This window comes from Cheilinus undulatus, linkage group 9 (assembly GCF_018320785.1).
Source record: "Cheilinus undulatus linkage group 9, ASM1832078v1, whole genome shotgun sequence".
In the NCBI taxonomy this organism is placed as follows: domain Eukaryota; kingdom Metazoa; phylum Chordata; class Actinopteri; order Labriformes; family Labridae; genus Cheilinus; species Cheilinus undulatus.
The window spans coordinates 17,605,367-17,617,003 of record NC_054873.1 but is presented as its reverse complement, the minus strand read 5'-3'; the positions used below and the strand labels follow the sequence as shown (position 1 = coordinate 17,617,003).

General features: G+C 38.8%; 1 protein-coding gene across 2 annotated transcripts in view; it reads left to right on the top strand.

The window, feature by feature from the left end:
- Positions 1–5,136, top strand: part of LOC121515074 (contactin-1a-like) — a 106,743-nt gene extending 101,607 nt beyond the window's left edge. For both annotated transcript variants that reach the window (XM_041795655.1, XM_041795654.1), the window contains exons 21-25: positions 316–419; positions 1,259–1,448; positions 1,589–1,701; positions 1,784–1,958; positions 3,709–5,136. In XM_041795655.1, coding sequence (XP_041651589.1) covers positions 316–419; positions 1,259–1,448; positions 1,589–1,701; positions 1,784–1,958; positions 3,709–3,785 — 659 coding nt within the window. In that variant the 3' untranslated portion in view covers positions 3,786–5,136. The remainder of the gene's footprint in view (positions 1–315; positions 420–1,258; positions 1,449–1,588; positions 1,702–1,783; positions 1,959–3,708) is intronic.
- Positions 5,137–11,637: the final 6,501 nt, after the last annotated feature.

The window sequence follows — 11,637 nt, the reverse complement described above, 5'->3', positions numbered from 1 at the left end:
GGCCAAGAGAGATTTCTGTCACTTCACTGGTTTCTTACAGTGATTCATTCAAGGTACTAAAATAAGGCTCTGCACCACTTAGAGAAAAAGAAATGGTGCAAGTAAAGCCAACAGACACATACAGGAAAGGTTTCCTGCATTTATGGTCAGAGTAATGGAGCTGTTAGTATGTATGTTGCATGCTGTCAAGTTAAACAAGTTCATAAGTATGCTATGTTGTAGTTACAGTAAGTGAGTGCTAAAGAAGAATTACTTCTGATAGACATGTCCTTTTTTCTCTTCCTGTAATATCGGCACTGTTCTGTCTCTCCTCAGCTCCATCTGAAGCTCCTGTTAGTGTTGAAGGCAGAGCTCTTTCTGCTACAGAAGCCTTCGTAGGTTGGCTGCCTCTCCCACAGGGCAATGTAGACGGGTACCAGGTGAGTGAACACAGGCATGCCAGCTAACACAATAAATTCCCTACTTGACTTACTTTCTTAAACTAACTGTACTAAGTTACTTACTTTCTTAATTACTGTACTAACTTACTTACTTTGCTCACTTTCTTTTACTTAGTTACACTATGTACTTATTTTACTTGCTCAACTTACTTAATTCCTTGCTTTTTTTTCCCAATCGTATTTATTTTTATTTTCATTTTTAAATGTATTTTTGGAGCTTTGTAACAGAATTACTGACCTGTTATAAAACAGTCAGCTGGAAACATGGACTGTATGCAAGATGAACAACAGGATTGCCCCTGCAAAGTGAAGCCAAAACATTCAGAGCTCCCTCTACTGTCTGTCCACAGTATTGGTCTTAAGCCCCCATCTTGGTAGCTGTGACATGAGCCAAACTTAACATCAAAATTCACAGTTAGTTTTGATTATGATGATTTATATCAAAGTGCTCATACTTGAAATATTTGATCTGTAACCCTTGTGCTGTCTTTGTTGTTTTGAAAAATAAACCAAATGATTCTACAACAGCAAAATCCCCCTGGATGATCCTTCATCATCTGGAAATTTTATGGCTTTTCTTGAAGTGACTCCAACATTTAAAATGGTGATATATCATCGTAGCTTATACAGTATTTTGCAAATGAACTTTTTTTCTTTCTAAAACTCTAAAATCATTAGTGAAACATTTATACTTCCTAGTTTGCATAGAATAGCTTTGTGTCTCTCCTTTTTCCCATCTCTTAACTTATGATCAGTTCTACACTAAGAGAAGCCTTTAATGATTTCAGTCATCTCTCCTGTGTTCCTGTGTTTCCCAGATCAAGTTCTGGATGAATCAGGATGACAGTGAAGGGGGAGCACAGAGGGTGGTGGTATCTAGCAGGGACAACCATACCAGGCTGGAGGGAATGAAGCCCGACTCCTACTACCTTATCGAGGTCCGGGGCTACAACTCAGCAGGATACGGGCCACCCAGTGAACGCCTGCAAATACAAACCAAGAAACCCCGTATGTAATGGTTTATATTTCTTTACATCAGACCACAACAAACTGCATAGCAAACAAATGTCTCATTTTCCCTGCCCACAAAATGTGTGAAGTTCTAAAATATTTGTTATTTTATTTTATTTTTTTGTTTCTTTGACCAGCTCCAAGTCAAGCCCCTAAAATAACTGTGAAAAAATTCAAGGGGGCATCTGTATATATTGCCTGGGAACAAGTGGAACCGCTGCCTAACGAGGCTCCCATCGATGCTTACAAAGTGAGTATGCTTCTACTTTTACTTTTCACCTTTTTAAGTTGTAAATTGCTACAAAAGCAAATCTTTCACTTTTTGTGTGCAGGTGCTCTGCAGGGAGGAGGGCTTCTCACAAGGCACCCTGTACACCACCAGTAGACGGCACATAGACCTTCGCCTCCAACCAGACAAGAACTATGTGGTGGAGGTTCGGGCACACACAGAGGGAGGAGATGGGGCAGTGTCAAAAATCACCGTCGCAGGAACCCAAGGATACAGAAGTAAGAATACACTTTATTACATTAAAATACATCTCCTAGCTCTAGGCCTTATATCTGGGACAAGAAGAGTTTGAAATATGGTCTTCTAGTATTGTTAAATATGTTTAATGCTTCTGTAAGTGAGAGATTAACTTGGAACTTTAATATTCACACTCCCAATTTCAGAAAGGTCAAAGATTTACATGTTTAATGGATACAGTGAGGTCATCACGTGTGCAATGCAACACAAAATTTGACGCTCATTTGCTGTTGGGACTCAGTGTTAAGGTAAGAATCAGGGGCTGAAGTTGAATTTTGGTTCTTTTTGTTACTTTTCATTTTGTTAGAGTCCCACATTTTCTAAATCTATAACATTGTTCTTAACATTGTGTTTAAGGGAAATAGTGAAAAGCCGCTAATACTGAATGGTTAAGGGACTTAATACAAAAGATGATTCTTTCTTTTAAATTTGGTTTTCTGTTAAAAGATAAAAAATGGTGGATGGCAGGATGGATGGATGAATGGGTAGACACATGGGTGTTTGGATGATGGTTGGACACCTTAATGCTTATTTGGAGGAATGGATGGATGGATGGACAAACAAATGATTGGAAGAAATTATAGAATGATAAAGAATAATTGGATAGATGGTTAGGCTATTAGATGGTGGTTTGAATGATGATTAGATGGATGTACTGATAAATTGACAAATGAATGGAGGAAATGAGTAAATGGATAGATAGTTCTGTGGATGGATAAATGGGTGACTGGACAAACATGAATGGATAGATTGAATAATTAACAGATTGATGGACATTTGAATGGTTGGTTGAATGGATTGACACTTGGGTGAATAGATTAATGGACAGACAGATGAATTAATAGTTAGAATGGTAGTTTGTCAGATGAATGGATGGACAGATGGATGGTATGTCAGCAGCAAACTGACGGATCAGAAATGTTGAAATATTTTGCAGGGAGGTTTAGGTGTCAGTGTTCAAATGCAGTGACTAGAGATGATAAAATTAAAATAAATGTGTAAAGAGAACAAGTGAACTCGATTTAGTGCCAGAGAAATTTCACAGTATAGTGTATCTCTTAGTTTCACGTCAGTATAAATAAAGAAAAAGGAGACAAAGCAAACCCTGATATATCTAATCACATTTGAAGTCCATAGTGTTGAGCTGACACACTGTGACTGCTCATCTCTGGCCTCCTTTTTGTACGTGAGATTATAGCAGGTTCAGAGTTGGCAGTAGGATTATTTGTCACAGTTAGAGGGTTCTCAGGGGCCGAGCAGAGCTGTCACTTCAGCTTTCATACCTCATGTTGGAGAGCCAAGATGAGAAACTGTACGCTTCGTGACTAAAGCCTCGACGGCCCGCTGACTCGATCCTCTCACCAGCTGATGGACTGACAGGTCGGCTGGCTGTGTAGAGGGAACCTTAATCCTCTGTAATTGATCTTGATGAGTTGAGGAAACCCCTCCTGTGGTTCTCCCCGTTCCTTATCATTCAGTCCAGGCACACCTGACAGCTTGATTTCACAGAGCCAGGGAATTTAAGCCGAGGGGGATTTTAAACGCAGGGCAGTGACAAATGGAGGGGCATTTAAGGTGATCTCCACACAGATGGGAGTATAATATCCCACTTCACCAAAACTGGTCTTCAGTTTGATGGATGGGAGCTGGTCACTAAGGAGACATGTATGATTTTTAGCAGATATTTTTGAAACATATTTGACAAACCTTTCGTTTCTGTGTCTCTCTCAGGTGGAGGTGTCATGGCCGCCCGATCCCTCAGTGTACTCTCCCTGTTCCTGGTAGCTCTCCTCTGCCTGAACCTCTGAATGTAGCGCCATCTTTGTCTTCACATACAGTGAAGGAGACTCTTTATGGTTGACGCCCATGAGGACTTGAGGACTCTTTCCACAAACTTCTGGTTCCACCCTGTAAAACCCGGGACATCATATTCCAACTCTTTCCCCCTTCTCTTGTGGAATATGTCAGTGGAAATGGAAAAAAAAAAAATCAAAAATGGACAACGACATCCCTTATTTATCCACAACAAGCCTCTTTGGAGGAGTGTCAAAGGAGTTCTGTCAACTTTTTAAATATGCCTTATATAAATGACTGCACTTATCTCTCACAATAACTTGTCTGGAAATGGATCATGACTGAAAGTGTGAGAATTACACTTTGTTAAGCTTAGAGCGAGTCCTTTACATCATGAAGCTGACATTTCCCTCTCTGTTTGGAAGTGTAGGCTTCATTTGATTTGTGATGTTTCATTGCATTCCATAGTGACAAATTAAACAAGTAGCTGTGAAGGATATGTGCACTCGTTTATAAAAATGTCTTTGTCTTTCTTTACCTGCAGTTCAGTGGCGTTTTTTATCTCTTTTCTTTTTTTAAAATGAAGCACACCCCTTTGTTACAGAGATACAGTCAAAGCAAATCTCAACCGTGAATTTATATCATAGAGGAAAAATATGTCATGCTGAAATATTATATCAATTAACTGATGTTTTTAAATCTAATATATTATGGATGTTATTTGACTTGCAATCAATGCTTATTTCCAAATCATAACATGAGCTCTAACAGAATACCAGTGTGCGTGTTGGCATTGTTACAATGAGGAAAAGTCTGAAATGGTTCAAAAGAGTAAACGGCACATGGATCCACACTCGCAAAGCTGAATGTAAAAGGAGTGAACAGAACATATCAAATTTGCACTTTTTAATAGAGTTGTTCTGATTTTGATACCAGTATTAGAAATAGGGATCAGTATTGAAATTCTGTACCAACATGGTACTGGTTCTGTACCAACATATCCAATACCTACTGGACCGAATTACAACACAGGTAATGATACTTCATTTTGGTAACCTGCCACCCCAAATGAAAGGCAAGGAATACATTATGGAATGTGTGCAATTATCTCATGTTTGACTGGCATCTTATAAAGATATTTCTGCAAATCATTTATGATACCTAAACAGCTTTTATTCTCCAGCTGACTTTCAACATGTTTTTTCTCTCAAAATGATCAATTCAGGCAGTGTTTAGGCATTGGCACCGTATAAAAAGTATTAATTTAGTACTGGTATCAGAAATAAAACAAACAATACCCAACCCTAATTGGAAATACGCCCGATACTGCTTAAAATGCAGGTATTGTTTCTTTAAGATTTATTTTTGGGCATTTTTCATGCCTTTATTTGATAGAGCAAGGACAGTGGATAGACTTGGAAACAGGGAAGGGAGTAGGGAGAGACATGCGGTTAAGGGCCACAGGCCGGATTTGAACCTGGGCCGCCCGCATACATGGGTAGCGCTTTAAACCACTTGACCATCTGCGCTCCTGAAAATGCAGGTATTGTTATGGGCAAGTACTCATGTTTATGCACAGGTCCAATACCATTTTGTTTAACTTTGTTTTGATTTGTTTAGCCATGCTATATGTTAGCGTTACGAACCAGAAATCAATAATTCTTAGCTGCTCGAAAACACTTCATGCACAAGCTACCATTTTTTGAACAGCAAAGAAGAAACTAACAAAGAAGCCACTGCAGCAGCAAATTTGTCGGATACGACAAGAAGTGACACAAGTTATTAAAAGTTAAATAAGTTTTGGACCATAAATCGTAGCCTCTTACTTTCATTTTCTGTTGAAGCTAACAGTTGCGGTTTCCCATTGATGTTATCCATGGCTATAAATCCCTTACAGAAACGTTTCTAGCAAGCCTAGAACTAGGGTGACATTTTGGGGGCTTTAAAGATTAAATCCACACCAGTAGATTCGATATTGAACATCTTTTTATCCATTTTTTATCAATTTTTGATAATCTTTTTAGCCAATAGTCTGATGCTAATGAATGCTAACAGCAGTTGCTTTGTGAGGGGCTGTCAACCAATGGCAGGATGTTTCGTCATCACATTAAACTCGTCAAATTGTGCATGCTTAGACACCTGAATAGCGAATTGTGGAGAAAAAAATAGCAAGCCTGTGATGTGGTCCTCTGTCACAGAGACGCTGAACATTAGGATTCTGTATGTTGAACCATGTTCTGAGTTCACTGTAAGGCTAAGATAATGAGCTAATTTTCCACAGCACGGTTGGTACAGAAAGTTTACATTAGTATCAGATCAGGAAGGAAGAAATAATATTGGAGCATCTCTATTTTTTAAACTGCAACAGAAAATGTGCAAAGTTGGATTTATTTAGTTGTGCAGCTGTGCTGATTTCAAGGATCTGCCACACACTCTGAAACCTGAAACTAAACCCAAACTAAAACAATAACCTTTGTTTTGACTGTATCATTAGGACCTCTGTGGTACCAGCTGGTGCTCTGTAAAGAATGTTGACATTTTATTTGGTGTAAACATCTTCAGTTCTTGTTTTTGGCTTTGTGTGAGAGTCACTATTAACAGTCTCAGTGAATGGTAGCGACGCTCATGCCCTCAATAATTGTGCAATGTTTTGACTCATCTTATGCTACTTCATATTTTCTAATAAGACAACTTGTCTAGCTCCTTTAACAGTGATCTAGTCTGTTTGTTTTTTTTAATTTTCTGGTATAAACAGAAGCATAAACAAAGCCATTCATGTCAGCAGTGAGAGCTTTTCTGAAGCTCTGCTGCGTTCTTTTTGTCTTTTTATTAACATGTGATCAGAGATATATAAACATTATCAGCTGTTGTTGTTTTTTGTTTATGATTATTATATTTGTATACCATGTCCCACCTCTAGCTGGACAGTTTGAAGTTTATTTCCCTCATATGGAGGAACAAATGCTGTGTTTTTATCTCCTCCCATTCATTTCTCATGTGACTGATGCTGGCCATGCTTCTACATTGTGACTATATCAACATCCACCACAAAGTGCTTTTCCCCCCTTTCCTTCATGCGACAAATCATAAAAAAAAGAGTTGCCAAATGCATGAATGCCTTGAACTCTGACATTTTGGACGAAGCAGCAGCTCTACATTTTAACATGCATGACGTCTGAGACGAAGCGGTACATTATTTTGCAACAAATCAACATGATAGCGACTTCTCTCAGCTTCATATGAAATACATTCCACTCTTGAGTGACATCCCTTTACGTCAGAGAGCGTGTAGAAATAAGCCTAATATGTGCATTAGCTGCTAAGCTTCATTAAGCCAGTCATCTCATGTGAAGCCTCGGGGGAGAAGATGATTCTGTAGAGAGTAAATCTTAAACTGACTAAAGGAATCTCATTCATAGAAGTTCAAAATGGTCCTGCGGTTTCGCACACGCACAATGGTTTTGGATTTGATAGCAGCACTGGCGGCAGAGGCAGCATGTTTGGCTGTTAGATGGAGTTCAGCGCTATGCTGGACCTGTGAGGGATGAAACTGGAAACTCTCATTGGCTGGACAAGGAACAATAAAGGTGTAGTTAACTATTAAAGTGACCTGGTGTTTTTTCTGCTGTTTTGCAGGCTCATTCACTGTGAGCAGAGAGAGTGCTGCCTAAAACAAGACTTTTAACGGCAGGGTTGTGGTGTGAGTATGGTTTTTACAGTTCCTTGAAGAATACAGAAGCTAGTGTACAGGATAAACCCATTGATAAAAAAGGCTCAAACACATTATGATTACATTTGAAAATACAAGCTCTGAGTAATATCTGTTTGTTAGTCAATGCTGTTATGTAAAATGTCATGTAGGCTATTTTTAGGCAGATATAGAGGATTGTTTTTGTGCTGAATTGCCTAATTTGGCACACATAAGAAAAAAAGGTATTCAGATGACTGATCTTTTGAAAAACAACACAAAACTTTAACATCAGTATACATTGTTGAACAAATAGAGTGAGGACCACCGTCTGCTCAGATGGAATTCTTTGGAATAAAAACTGCAGACAATAGTAAAAGTCTTATAAATTAAAGATGGAACACATTCTTCAACACAATGTAAAAGCTTTTGGGTGCAAATGGCTTAGTGGTTAGGTTGCACCCCATGTACGTGGGCAGGCCGGGTTCAAGTCCAGGCAGTGGCTCCTTACCTCTATGTCTCTCCCCACTTTCTCATGACTGTTTCTGACTCTACGTGCTGGTTCCAGTACAAAATCTACGATAGGCCAATATCATCTGATAATCTGTCATTTGTTAAATCTTTAAAATGAAATAGAAGATGGTACCCTCTGTGAAAGTGAGAACACTTAAAATACACAATGCATACTTTTTAATGAGCTCCCTTTTTATTAAATTCTTAACCAATACATCTACATAATAAAATCAGGAAATTTTGTCCTTCATCCTCCTCAGCCACTGTCTTGAGATTATCCAGGTCCAGTCCAGAGAAAGCCTTCCTTACCAGATTGTAAACACCCTGCATGATAAGTTCACCTATTAGATATGTATAGCTCTTACATGTATGTTGAACAGAACAACACTATATTGGTGCATCTCAACATATTAGAATACCATTTAAAAGTAATTTTTTTTCCTGTGATTTACTTCAGAAATGTAAACTTCCATAAACTTTCCATTCATCTCATACAAAGTTAAATATTTCAAGACTTTTGTTGTTTAAATCTTGATGATTACAGGTCCCAGCTCACAAAAATCCACTATCTCAAAATATAAGAATATTGTAGAAAAATTCAATTTGCAAAGGTTTCCTAAGCTTTCATTCTCACTCTGGTTAGTACACACAAGTGCAATCATAGGGAAGACTGCTGACTTGAATAATATCCTAAAGACCATCATTGCCATCCCTCATAAGGAGGGTAAGCCACAGAACGTCACTGCTGAAAGGACAGCCTGTTCTCAGAGGCTGCATCAGAGCATATTCATGGAAAGCTGACTGGAAGGGAAAAGTGTGGTAAGTAAAGGTATACAAGCAACAGGGATGATCTCAGCCTTCTGAGGATTGTCACACAGAGCAGATTCAAGAACTTAGGAGCTTCACAAGGAGTGGACTGAGGTTGGAGTCAGTCTATCAAGAGCGACCACACAGAGACATGGCCAGGACATGGGCTACAAGCCCATACCTTTGTAGAGTGGAGCCACTCCTGAAGTAGTGATGTCATCGGCTTCTCACGTGGGCTACGGAGAAAAAAAAAACTGGACCGTTACTCAGTGGTCCAATGTCCTTTGTTCAGATGAAAGTAAATTCTGAATTTCATTTGGATATCAACATCCCAGAGTCCGGCGGAAGATCAGAGAGGCACACAATCCAAGGTGCTTGAAGTCCAGTATTTTTAGTTTCCACAGTCAGTGATGGTTTTGGTTGCTATGTCATCTGCTGCTGTTGGTCCACTGTGCGTTATCAAGTCCAGAGTCAACACCGTCAGCCATCTACCACAAAATTTTAGAGCACTTCATGCCTCCATCTGCCGAGCTTTATAGAGATACTGTTCTCCTTTTCCAGCAGGACTTGGCACCTGCCCAAAGTGAAGCCAAAACTACCAGAAACTGGTTTGTTGACCATGGTGTCACAGTTTGATTGGCCAGCCAGCTGGTCTGACCTGAACTGTTTAGAGAATTTCTGGGAAAATGTAAAAAATGAAGATGAGAGACACCAGACTCAACAGTACAGATGAGCTTAATGCTACTTTCAGAGCAACCTGGGCTTCATAACACCCCAGCAGAGCCACATACAGATTGGCTGCATTGCATAGATGCAGCAATTTGCATAAATGAGCATAATTTTTCAGGAGGTTAACATTTCTGTGTTATAAATCCTTTGTTGGACTGGTCATATTTATCAAGATTAAAACAAAAAAATGTCTTGAAATGTTTTACTTTGTATGAAATGAATTTATTCTAGAATATATAAAAATTTCACTTCTTAAATCAGTTCACTGGAAGTTTTTCATGATATTCAAAGTTTTTGAAATTGCACCTGCATTGTGTCAATAAAGGTGTTTCCAAGTCCACATGTATGGAAGCCCCAAAAAGATTTACTTCCATATAACATATTTTATTCTGTTTATTCTGTGATACAAGGTAGCCCAATGAAAACATTATAATCTTTCCTCCATTACAGATAAGGCCGACGTCTAGTCTTGTCTTGTCTACTTTTTCATGCATTAACAGCTGTTGGACTTGAAGCTCCTATCAGGTATCCTGCAGATGAAAGTAGCCTTATATCACCTCTCTTCATGGATTAGGTCAGACTGAATAAATCAGATTCTAAATGTCTAATAGAGCTTTGGGCCATCTCTCCATTTCAGTCTGGGGTATTAATGGTTAATGGAAAAGGCAGATCAAAGATAGTTAACTTTTTCAGAGGCTTATCAGGGCAGACACATTTTCAGTCTAATAGGTCTGGTCCACGTTGAGGTGCCTGTTTAACACTTTCATTCACACTCACTGTGGAAGCTGATCTAAAAACATTCACTAGAAGATCACATAAAGTAATCAAATAGCTACTATTTCATTTACAGTGGCTGACAGGAGGTAAAAGCCCATTCTCCTGACCTTCTAGTGCGTGTGTTTTAGCAGACAGGTGTGCAGTCCCCGGACAGATTGTGCTATTGTCTTTGTAAACCGACACCTGTTCCCTGACAGCTCAGACGACACAAACTCAGTTGTAAGTGGTGCACGGCAGACTAGAACCAGACCGCTTTGCTGGGAGAACTGAAACGTGACGCCCTGCTCTGAGTGCCTGCAATATGTCATGCTGTGTCAGGCACTGAACCCGGCCTGGACTCGTGCAGGAAAACTTTATTAGTGAACGTCTCAAAGCAGATATAGTGTTACAGGCCCAGGTTTAGGAACTGAAGGACCAGCATTCCCTGGAGATGGTTCTCACTGACACGTAACTGCAGCAGAACCTGAACCAGAGATGGACTACATTCAATTACATGTTTTTTTTTTTTTTAAATTCATGGACAATACACTTTAATGTAGTTTCAATCAAGTGCTTGAAACAACAGAAGCTCAAACAGGATATAGATCCATGTATTTAATAGTACTCACTTTTCTCGCCATAACAGGTGCATTTTGATTGTTTTCCTCTGATCACATAACATTTATCTCTTCTCAGGTTAACAACACTGGTTTTCCGGGATTTCTACCTTTTCTCTGGAACTTAAGGAATCGACTCATTATCAGTTGTCAGTGTCTAAAGATAACAGCATAAATAAGTTAGAGTCTGAGAAAACAACTTCAAATTAAAGTAAAGTAAAAATGAATTAAAAATGTATGGATGCCACATCTCCTTTTTTAGCATCCCTGATTCCACAATGGAGACACTCATCCATGTATTTTGTAGATAAGTACATTTCATGGTAAGAGTTTCAGATTTTTTGTGTTGTTTTTTTTTTTTTGCTACCACATGAAGGAAAGATCCTGCTTTACTTTTCAAAAGTTACTGCTCAACACTGAGTAACCTTTATGATAAATACTTTTCTCTTTTACTGAGTAGATTTATCTACTAATGATTTTACTTAAGTCAATTTTGATTAAAGTAAGTATTTAACTAGAGGACTATATTCTGGTTTTCTTTCACCCATGTCTAATGAGGCACTTTAAAAAGTAACATTACCCAACACTGTCCAGTACCAGCTCAAGCACTGGTGTGGTGCTCCATACCAAAGTTATAAAACCAGCACAGAAGAAAGATATTTATCAAACACACAAAATATTATATTGTTTTGTTCTAATATTTCTCCTATTTTCAGGGGTTGACTGAAAAAAGAATTTCCACGCATAGGTCCATGC